The sequence below is a fragment of the Echiichthys vipera genome (genome assembly GCF_963691815.1).
Source record: "Echiichthys vipera genome assembly, chromosome: 14".
Taxonomy (NCBI): Eukaryota; Metazoa; Chordata; class Actinopteri; order Perciformes; family Trachinidae; genus Echiichthys; species Echiichthys vipera.
The window spans coordinates 5,709,015-5,720,986 of NC_139839.1; the positions used below are offsets into that span (position 1 = coordinate 5,709,015).

Sequence of the window (11,972 nt, forward strand, 5' to 3'; positions counted from 1 at the left end):
GGGGAGGTGTTCCAGGCACGTCCAGCTGGGAGGAGGCCTCAGGGAAGACCCAGGACCAGGTGCAGAGATTAGATCTCCACACTGGCCTGGGAACGCCTCAGGATCCCCCAGTTAGAGCTGGTTAATGTGGCCCGGGAAAGGGAAGTTTGGGGTCCCCTATTAAAGCTGCTGCCCCCGCGACCCGACCCCAGATAAGAGGCTGAAGATGAGATGAGATGAGAAAGTTTTTTTTTCTGGCGATTAAATGAAGTCAGAAACTTTGGTTTGATCGGAGCCAGGCTTGGGCTCATTTCAGCCCCCACTGCCGCACAACGAATATTCAAATATTCACATTTAATGAAACACTGGATATTCAAATATCAATAAATGTTTTGGGGAACGCCCCGGTAGGATGCACCTGTGTTTCCTCGCCTTGAGCTCCTGCAGAAGCGTCCTCTCCTCGAGGTGCTTTTATGGGATCGGAAGATCCTCGATGAGGGGCGGAGAGGAAACGGTTTCTGTTCACGAGAGGAGAGAGGATGAGTTAATATGATAAAAGACATTAAACAAGCTGGTGACAGGCAGGGCGGAGGAGACGGCCTCAAATAGAGAAATGAGAAGAGTAAAAACAGACAAACCGAGTCTCTTCGAACATTTCTTTACTTTATGCACATCCGCTGCTTTTTCCCCTCAGTTGTACACAACTTATACTGAAAGTAAATCACAAAACCACCTAAAACACACAGACGAGGAGGGCGAAAAGCAAAGAGGCCATTTCTCTTTTATACACCGTGGACTGTACAGTATGTATGAAAAATCCTTTTTTCTCTTTTGCCAGAATATTGAGGACAAATAAGACTTAAAAAAACAAAGTTATTCTAATATTGGCGTCACTTTCTAATTTGACATCACTTGGTAAATATTCCTCTGCTGTTGACAGTAATTACGGAGCTCAGGAAGCATCCGTCCGCCTCTTCTAGAGTTTAAGTATTTAAAAGCGTTCAGGCTTCAGTAGAACAAAACAAACGGTACAAAAAAAGCGTCTACGTTAACTCACAGCTGTTACAGATTCACTGCGTATTCATATTCCTCATCGTAAAACCATCCTCCTGACAACCGAAACGTTATAAAATGACATCAACCTCTATAAAATGCTGCCTGTTTGAAAAGATTCTGGTACTTTTTGAAGCAGTAGAGGATCTACTTTAGGCTCTCTGACATCACGATAACCCTTTAGCAGCATTAATGCACATTTACATTCTCACAATGTTATTTATAGCGTCCTGCGGGAAACAAACGCACTCCTTTTGTTATGGGAGTTAAATGACGTATAGGACTAAAATACGGAAGATCAGGGCAATTTAAAATGTAGCTGAATTAAACAGTAAACAAACAAAGGTGTCCAGAACATGACACAGAAAATCACAATCTGGTGCTCAAAGACGCTGAAAGAGAACTTCTGGAGATATTTTGGTTTTAAAATAAAAGGTAAAAGTAATAAAACTGCTTAAGTTCTCATAAAAACCCACTAATATATCAGTACTTTTTTACAAACGGGATCCAGACAGAAAGAGTTCTTCTACCGTCCGTGGTCTGGAAAGTACGGAAGCCCAGAGGGGCCAGTCTGAAAAAAAACAATATCTGGTGATCCATCATCTAAAGCTGATTTATAGCTTTCTCTCCTGTGTCGGTGAAAAAGAAAAGGTTTTCTTAGTTCCTTTCGAAAAATAATCATCCATGAAAAAAGGTAGAAATAAAAAGATTTGACAGGATTCAATTGTTTGTTGTTGCAATACTCGTTTTGGCCACAAGAGGCTGAAGTGCACCACTACTAGAGCGATTCACAGGCCCGACTGATCCGTACCTGCCGCCCAAAGACGCTCTGTAGCCCTATTCGTTTCGAACCAGGTTCCACTTTGACGGGTTTTCCAGTGCACTTTTCCTCATTGGAGGTCCGAAACTTCGGGGTATTTCTCTCTCAACGCACGTGTTGGGGAAGGAGGGAGCGTCAGAGGTCAGGCAGGGGGAAGAGGGTGGGACTTTGGAGGGAAGCACTGAGTGCTCTAATGCAAGAAAGGTAAGAACTGCTTTAATTTTGTGATATCAGGAAGCTACGTAGCACGCACGCACATGTAGACAGGGAGGTGACGGCAGTGCGTGGATCCACACACTCCTCACACTCACACCTCTGGAAGAATATAGGGATTTTTTAATGCCGTGCAAATTGGACATTTGTTTTAGACATCCTGAGGTAAGAGTATTTCACCCCACGTCCCCACGTTAAACTAATCCTGTCCAAAAAGGGCTAATAACTGTATTTGAAGGCAGTTTAGCCTCCATAAATGTTGTATTACCTTAACAGAATATGATCCTGACTAAAACAAGAAAATCAACTTGTCCAAACTTTCATTTTTCACCAGTTTTCACAAAATAACTTTGAAAGATCATCCTCGTGAAACCGTCTCATCACCCGCTCTTAAGTCATAAACACAGGAGAGAGGAAACCATTTTAGATCAGACTGAAAATAATAATTTCTTTTCTCCTGTGCGTCTCGGTGCTTCAGTAGGACAGCGATGCCATGCAAAGGTTTTTTGATTTTGCTTCTTCCCCAAAAGTCTGCAAACACCAGCTTTAGAAGTAATCAATCTTGGAGGAAGCAGAGGAGCAGGAGACGTTTTCAATAAATACATTCACTGGAGATGCAAACCAACGATATTCAGCTGGCTGTTATATCCGTTCATCGGGTTAGATGTTATTTAATCGGGGCTAAATGATTACAAAACCCTTCTGTATCAGACTGAAACCAAACTTTAAAACGACACGTCTTCATTTTTCTCCTGTTGTTTCTTACATGTGTGTAGTACAGATGTCCCGAGCATTGATATCTATATTCTAATACACTCATAACCTAATCCTTTCTTTAGTTCTAACCAACCTCCAACCATGTATCTTGAGACCTTTTCCCTGGTACTGTTAAAAACAAACTACTGTAAAACTAAATATATAAAAAGCTGGGCAATATAACCAAATATTACACCCTGATATTGGCCATTTTGACAACCATAGGACACGATACATCATGTTAACTAAATGGTCTCTATGCAAAACAACCACGTGGTAAAGACTGTTTCTGTTTACTCCCGTTCTGGGAAGATGATCGAAAAATGTTGCTGACTGCAACTTTAAGGGCCAAAACTCTTGATTGGGACATCTGTAGTACGAACACTAAGACTCGCTCCTCGATACAATATTTGGTGCGATCAAACGCTGGAATAAAAGGTCAGATTTGCGGTTTTCTTCACGTACTGTTTTTACCAATTTAGATATGAATTTTGCCCGTTTTTGACTTGTTGTATTTTGTTTTGGTCCTAGTTCTTTCATTCAAACTTGTTGTTGTTGCACGAATAAGAAAGAGTTTTGTATAAAACATGTTTATTTTCCTACAGTGAGGTTCCTTCAGCCCTAACGTACACTGACAGGGAGAACGGTTTCCAGTCAGCACACGCGTCTGTAACAGAGGACGAAGACCCGACAGCTGCTGAACCCACAACCGCACGGCTGAATTGCTTTCCAGTATTTTGACCTCACGCGCACATCGACAGCTTCAAATCAGTGGAGGAAAAGACTTTTCAAATGATAAATTAGCTGGCGAGGAAAAACCTATGCAGCAGAGACTGTGGCAGGAGCTGGAGGTCCGTGTGGGGGATGATGATAATGTGTTAAAGGGGGCTGGTTGTTGTGTGTCAATCCAAGTCCTGACTGAACCCTCTGTAGTCCGCATCAGCCCAGGCTCAAGTAAACTGGTACTCCTCCGAGTACTCCGTGTCCTCGGGAACATACTGGTTATCTCCGGCTGCGTACTGCGTATCCTCAGCTGGGGCGTACTGGCTGTCTCCGGCCGTGTACTGGTCTTCTCCACCGGCGTACTGGTCTTCTCCACCGGCGTACTGGTCTTCTCCACCGGCGTACTGGTCTTCTCCACCGGCGTACTGGTTGTTGTCGCCCTCGTACGACGGTTTTGCCGCCTCTTGGATCTCCGCGGTGTTCAGGGCGGATTTCTTCACTCTGTTAAAAGACGCATTTGAAGCTTATTTTGAGACGTTTCCTGTTTTTTATACATCCTTTACAAACAAACACGGTCGGGCTGAGAAATAAATGACTATCACCAAAGTCACACAACAGCACAAACAAACTAACAGGTGGAGGATGCAACGCTCATGTACGGTGAGGTAAAATTACAGTTCTTATTAAAGGAGTCTGGTATTAAAGATGTCTAATTTACGTTAAACTGCTGCCCCCGTCCAACGCAGTACATTGTTTAGCTTCCGCGTCTGTCTCCAAACTGACTATGATCACCAACTGCACTTCAAATGATCTGAACTATCCCTTTAAAGCCAGTTAAAGGGGACTCGTGTACTCACTGGTTATTATGTTTAGCACCACTTATATGAGACTGGTACTGCTCCAAGGAGTTCAGTTCAATGCGGCAGATGGTGCAGGGGAATCCCTTTAGTGTGGAAGCTGTAAACACACAGAAAAGGAGGAGAGGTTAGTTTTCTTTTCTGTCCACAGAACAAACAATAACACAAACCCATGAAGTGTGAGGTCTGACCCGGTGCAGTGGCGGGGCCGTACGTCTCCATCAGTTTCAGCTTGCCCATCTGTCTTCGGTGCTTCTTGCCCATGTAGTGCTGCTGGGCCACGAGCGGGTTGTTGAAGGACGCCTGGCAAATGGAGCAGAAACGGTCATTGTTGTCACCGCCGCCTGTTGCCTGCACGGCGCCTGTTGCCTGCACGGCGCCTGTTGCCTGAACGCCGCCTTCTGCCTGAACGCCGCCTGTTGCCTGAACGCCGCCTGTTGACTGCACACCGCCTGTTGCCTGCACACCGCCTGTTGCCTGCACACTGCCTGTTGCCTCCACGCCGCCTGTCGCCTGCACACCGTCCGTTGCCTGCACACCGCTCGAATCATCTGCAGGTTTCTTCTTCGGCTGGGCCGTGGGTGGTGTTTTGGAGGCGACCGCTGATGAGGAGATACAATAAAATATTCAGAATCCTATAATACAATAATCAGGGTTCCTGCAGCTAAGGCAAGCTCAATTCTTAAAAAAAGACTTTTTTAATGGCAGCTGGAATGAAATTAAACACCAATTTCACAATAAACAAAAGTAAAAAAGTGTGCATCTTGCATGGCCACAATCTGCTATCGTGATCTGCGTGATGTTACGGCGAGAAGCATTCGGTAAAATAATTTTAAAAAGTAAACATTACCATTTATTTTGAGATTTGAGACGGATTACAACGTCAGAAAAATAATAAAATCTGACTTCCCACGTGTTCACATTGTTAAGACCTTTGAAAGGTTGAACTGAGACATTTAAACAACAATTAAGGCTTTGTTTTTAGATTAATTCAATGCCTTTTAAGACTTTTTAAGGATCCGCAGAAACCCGTATAACGTGCAGAGTCTTTGCACCTGTTTCAAGATAAGATTCAGGCACTTCACTTTGTTAAAGTTAAGACCCTGTAAACTACAGGCGCTAAAGTCCAACACAAATGATCACGACCTGGTGGAGGTCTGTGCTCTAATCAGATCATTTTCTATCATAAATTATTGAAAGCAAATATACATGATATGATAGAAACAATGTCAATAAACCCGTTCACATAGGAACTAAGATAAAAGCACGAAAAGAAAAAGGAAGGTGTAGAACAATAAAATAGACGCATGTACCTGGGGCCTGGGGGCCGATGGTTTTAATCCTCAGGTTCTTGGCGTGAACTTTGCCCTGGTAGTGAGACTCGGCCACCACAGGAGAGGAGAAGGTCATGTTGCAGACGAGACACACCTTGGACCGGTCGGTGTCTCCGTTGTTACAGTCCTGTTTATAAAGACACACACAGCAACATGAATCATCAGGGCTGCAAGAGTCTCGTTAACAAAAGGATGGATTGTCTGTTTGTGTGTGGTTGAATCACTAGGGATGGGAATTGATTTTGCTTAACCGTCCAATTCTTTATTGATTCTCTTATTAATTCCTTGTCAAAAAGTCGTCCTACACAGGTTTTCAGCGTCAAAGCAACTGTTTTATTATCTGTCACTGAACACAGTGAAGATGAAATGAGATAATATGAGTACAGCTTTCTTTTTAATTGAGGTTTTCAAGGAAGAAAATCTGCCTATTTCTGGCAGAGTAAACTAGGGATGCCACAATTCTTGATATAATATTGAACTGCACAGTGCGCCCTCCAGGGTTCAATACACACTTGTGAATTTTTCGGTTTTGCAATAAAACATGAAATTTCCTATTTCCATGCTTCGTATTTCTCTCTGAATTGGCTCTGTTGGAGCTTTGGAGGGAATCGCTGTGAGGCATGCAAGAAAAACAATAATTGCTTTAAGCGCGACTCAAGTCTGAGGGCGCACTCACACTGTCCTTCTGGCTGGGGCCAAAACCGTTTTTTCAGCTAAAGCCTAGTACCTTTAAGCAGTGTGAGTGCACCCGCTCTGCGCACAACTGCGGCCAGCGGACTGTCCACGGCCCGCTTGAAAGAGGTGGGCTTTAGCAGAGCCGTTTGCACATGTACTAGCACGAGCGTGCGCACGTGTACGAGCACGAGCCCTACGGCAGCAGCGTTATGTCCGCCTGTTCGGACATGTAAATAGAAGGACGGACCATGCGCGGACATTTAACAACAACAGCAATGGCGGTGAAAGGTTCACGTTGGTGTAATGCAGAGGTGGAGTGTTTACTGCAGATTTGGTCGATGAAAAGATTCAAAAACAGTCGACGAGACGCACAAAAACTCTGAGGTCTATGGAAAGATTTGTAAACAAAGCCACACACACGCGATCAATGCTTGTGACATGTTACGGCGTGATGGCGTGTGGACAGCAAGAAGCATTGGCCGGCCCTGGCAGTGTGAGTACAAACGGGGCTGGGGCGCGGGGGGAGAGGGAGGGGGGACAAGTACCCTAAAGCCCGGGTCTTGGTCCGGAAGGACAGTGTGAGTGCGCCCTAAGTCACAAACTCGCGTCCCCTTCTCTGCTGTATTGTTGCATCCCTAACGTAGAAAACATAGTTTCACATCACTGTTTCGTGATAAACTGTCAGAAAAAACCTGCCAGCGTTGATAAGAGACGCTGATAAGCTGAGAGGCATACGTTTCCAGTTCCAAAGTGTTCTCAACTACAACCGATTCTCGATCCCATCCCCATTTACGGCGTTGTGTATTAAAAACACAACAAAAGTGGACTATAGGCTGGTTTTGAGAGGGCGTCGTCGCTCATGGCAGGAGGTCCTGAGGGACAAAACACTTTCTACTCACACTGTCACCTGAGGACTTGAATTTCTTCAGCGCTGGCTCCTTGTCGTTTTGAATGGAGAGGTAACACCGCACTTTGTTGGCATGTTTCTTGCTCTGAAAACAAACAAGCAACAAACAACAACAATAAACAATCAACAATCACTACATTGTGCTGCTTTTGAATGACTTTAGAAGATAATAAATGTATTCTGTTCTGGATAAGAAAGCACAGATTTAATATAAATGCACTTCTGCTAAAATAATGAGTGGATTAGTTAAACAGCATGTATTTAATTATCCTTTCTTTGCTGCTTACATTTTCTAGAATGAAGAGATAAATTACCAAAATAAAAATAAATATAATCTCAGCCCCAAAACAAAATAAAGCCTCATGTGAAATCATTTTCTCTCGAGTATTTTAAAATTTCTCTTTCCACACTGAATTGTCTGAATAACAAAATCTCTTCATCCTCTTTTCAGACAGCAAGAAGCAAATTCAGTCGATTTAATTTACAGCTGTAATTAACCGAGCGTACCAGCTTAATGCAGACTTGCTCTTATGGTAATAATAAAACCATTAATGTGATGCAAAGTGCATTAAATAATCATTCATCCTAGTTAATCATTTTGCAGCGTTCCCTCTCATCACTGAGTGTAGCAGCACCGTTAAAAAGAAGTGCGGTCTCCTGACATTGAAGCAGACTGTGCGCTCACTGACCTGATAATGAGTCAACTTCTGAGAATCTGACATGAGGACGGCACTGCAGACTTTACACTGGGAGTCTGAGAACATCTCGCCGTGCTCCTTTATCATCTTATTTACTGCAGAGACAAAAACAGCAGCTTTCAGATCAGGTCACGTCTTCTGGGAAAACTTCATTATAACACAACGTATCTGTGGCAAAAGTTCAAACAACAACTCTGTTAGGACACTTTTCGTTTATCGAGACAGCGTCCGATGGCACCGAAACCCTCCGTTACATTTATTTTAAACAGATTTTTTAATCGTAGTATTTCCTGCCTGGTAAATGTTACATGCTCCCCTTTGTTCACATGGTAATAATTAGTGTAGAATTTCAAAGTGGACACCAACACCCAGGAAAATACTTGATATCATTTCCGATACCACCAAAATGAAGCCTTAGAACAATTAGAACAATACAAACATCAATAACAACACTTAAAAAGTTGTCTGACGTAGTGAAAATAAGAATAAAACACAACTGTAGGGTAAATATAAATATGACACATGTTTGTTTTATTGTGTTGTATAGCTCGGGGATGTCTGTGGACATTAAATGAGGTCATGAAGGAGGTTAAATCAGTTGTTGTCCGTCAGGTTTCTCCACAGTGTAAACAGGGATCTGCTCCATGCTAATGTATTTAGCTACACTCCTGTTTATCTGCTGAGTTTCTGCTGACTTGGCTCCATATTATCGCTGCGGATTAAATAGAGTTGTTATAGCAGCTGCCACCGTTTCTGTCTCGTTGCTGGCTGACTTTTGAGACACGTTATTGTGTCCTACTACATTAACGTCTCTCTTTTTTTTTTTTAAAGATTATTTTTTGTCAGTTTTTCAAGCCTTTATTATAAAGGACAGACAGGAAATGGGGTGAGAGAGAGAGGGGAAGACATGCAGCAAAAGGCCACAGGTGGTGAACCCGTGGCCGCTGCACCGAGGATCTTCACCCTCTTTACATGAAAAAAAAACGTCTCTTAACATTAGACGGGCAGGACTGATGTTAGCTGTTTAGCTCCACTTTAGTTTTGTTAGCATACCAGCTAGTTTAATCGTTAGCCTTTCACTAGTGCTGCAAACCTGGCCGCAATGTAACCAAACAGGTCAAGCGTGCATCAGTCTGCATCCACTAAAAGTGCTTGTTTTTGCCACAAACAGGCTCACATTGTTATTTTAAGGGTCCAACTACATTATGAAAAGATTGTGAAGACTCGTTCTGAAATCCCAGATGACTCGTTACCGGAGGACGGCGGTGTAGAACTGCAGATCTTGTCTAAAAGATTTTTGATAAAAACAATGGGTTGTGTTTGAGCGTTTCTGAATCGTGTCAACAAAATGTGGATCTACATTTTGTGCAGATTTCACAGACTGAAACTGTGGAAACGTAAAAATTAACCCTGACACTCTGGATATACTGCACCTCGCAGAACATGAGGACTCTACTGCAAGAGAAAGAGGAGAAGAAATCCTACAAAAGCACATTTTCCTAAAGAAAAAATACTGTTTCAAGAGCAGAGAGCTGCAGACTGTAAGAGGTAGGCTACTGCTATTGTCGCAAGTTGCTGTAGTTACACACCAAAGCATGGCAGGACAACAGCAACATCTCCATCAATCCATTATCCAGTCAGACACTATATGCAAAAATAAGCGCTTATATGGACGTACATTGGCGGTCGTGCTTAACCCCATTTGAAGAACTGTCCCCATTAGTCCCTTAGGGCGCACTCACACTGTCCATCCGTACCATGACCAAACCGGTTTTACAGGTAAAGTCTAGTTTGTTTAACCAGTATGAGTGCAACCGTACCGCGCCTAGATGCACATGTGTACGAGCATGAGCACAAGGCCTACGGCGGCTCTGATGTCCTTTTATGTGCGCCTGTTGGGACATAGAAAAAAAGAAGGACGGACCATGCGTGGACATTTACAACAATCCCGGCGAAAGGTTCACGTTGGTGTGATGCGGAGGTGGAGTGTTTACTGCAGATTTGGTTGATGAAAATATTCAAAAACATTTGACGAGATGCACAAAAACTCTGAGGTCTACGGAAAGATTTGTAAACAAAGCGACTCATCGCGATGGCTTCAATCAATGCGTGTGACGTGTTACGGCGTGATGACGTATAGGCAGCAAGAAGCATTCGCCGAGGCCCAGGTAGTGTGAGTACAAACGGGCCTGGGCCTCGGGGGGAGAGGTACCCTAAAGCACAGGGCACGGTACAGACGGACAGTGTGAGTGTGCCCTTAGACAGAAATACATGGGGAAATAGAGTCCAGGTTGAAAAATACCCAAATTTCCCTTTAACTTTAGCGTCATTGCACCAGGTGTACAGGTAGTGAGCCAATGAAATTCAGTCTAACCATTAGTGCAAAAAGCAGGAAATGCAGAATAATACCAGAATAAAATACTGAATGTAAAATAAACAGTAAGGGTTATGCATACGCTCTAGTAATTATGCCGTTGACTGTTGGTTAAACAAAACAAACACAGTGAAGGTGTCAATTTGGGATCTTGGGTGATTGTGACGCCATTTCTCTCTATTTTTTACAAACCAAACAATCGATTAATGGAGAAAATTATCCAGGAGATGAATCTGTAATGAAAATAATCATTAGTTAAAAGTTTAAAATGAGCTGCAGCTCAACCAACTACGACAGGAATATCCTGCTTTTACATTAATGCATGAGTGATATTAATCTAATGATAGAATACATAATAGTATAACAGTGACATTTTAATACTTTAACTACCTGATTAACATTGCATACTTTTACTGGAGGAACTTTTTAAATGCAGGACTTTTACTGTAACAGCGTATTGTACAGTTTGGTATCAGTCCTTTAACCAGTAAAGAATCTGAACAGTGGCTGTACCTCAGAAGTAAAATTACACAAATATATATAAATAAATGCTTAAAAATAAAACATGATTAAATAAACGAATACAGGAATGAATGTATTAGTTAATGATTACAACAAAAATGAATACACACAAATGCTGAAATAAATAAAGAAATGCATGAATAGATGTATAAATAAATACAAGCTGAAATACATTAATTAATAAATAAACGCATGATTAAATGGGACCTGCTACTTCATTTACATATGGACACAGAAATACAGATATAAATAAATGTAGAGTTGAATGTAAAGCATTCATTTATGTATTAATTCATTCTTTTATTTACACCTTTATTCGTGCATTTATTTATTTATTAACTTATTTATTAATACGTGTATTCGTGCATTTAATTATTTATGCATTTATTGATTTATTCCTGTATGTATTTATTTATGTATTGAGACTTAAGTCACGTTTAGTCATCGACCTTGGAGCTCTGACGGCTACAGTTAGCTTAGCTTAGTTAGCTTAGCTTAGCTGACCAGTGCCGGCTAACGTTAGCTCGCAGAAAGCTAACGTTAGCTCGTAGAAAGCTAACGGCTACAGCGGCAGTTTGAGCTTCATTAGCCAGGACTGTGACCGAGCCACCGCCGCAGTCCGGCTCTAAAAAACAAACGCTAGGTTAGAGGAGTGAAGAAAGAGCTCCTACCCTCCGCCAGACCCGAAGGCAAGAAAGGAAAATCATCCGTCTGCGTCGCGGCCGCCATGATTCAAACCCAGAAGCGTCCTAATACGCATGCGCAGAAGACAGGCAACCGGCAGCCAAAGCTCTCACCCTGCACGTTTATTTTTATTTTTTATTTAACGGAAAGTCCAAAATACAAAATAATAAAGCATATTTAAATGCTGTTACAACAGTTGTTGCTTTCAGAACTGAGTCTAGCATTTCTAGGATATAAATAGGATATAAAGAGAGTAATAATAGAAAGTTAAAACAAGAGAAAATAACTAAAAAACACATTTTCCTTAAAGGGATCATGCAAAAGTAAAAGCTGATAAACTCTCATACAGTAATAGGAATTTCTTTGATTTCATAAGG

At 42.2% G+C, this 11,972-nt stretch overlaps 1 protein-coding gene across 1 annotated transcript; it reads right to left on the reverse strand.

Annotated features, from left to right (window-relative positions):
* Nucleotides 1–672: 672 nt before the first annotated feature.
* znf346 (zinc finger protein 346) lies at nucleotides 673–11,640 on the reverse strand (the record flags this gene model as incomplete). Its single annotated transcript, XM_083927563.1, has 7 exons — nucleotides 673–4,045; nucleotides 4,402–4,501; nucleotides 4,593–5,003; nucleotides 5,715–5,862; nucleotides 7,310–7,402; nucleotides 8,007–8,110; nucleotides 11,583–11,640. The coding sequence occupies 7 exons, from the start codon at nucleotides 11,638–11,640 to the stop codon at nucleotides 3,772–3,774; spliced, it is 1,188 nt and encodes a 395-aa protein (XP_083783689.1). The 3' UTR covers nucleotides 673–3,771.
* Between the last annotated feature and the right edge of the window lie 332 nt (nucleotides 11,641–11,972).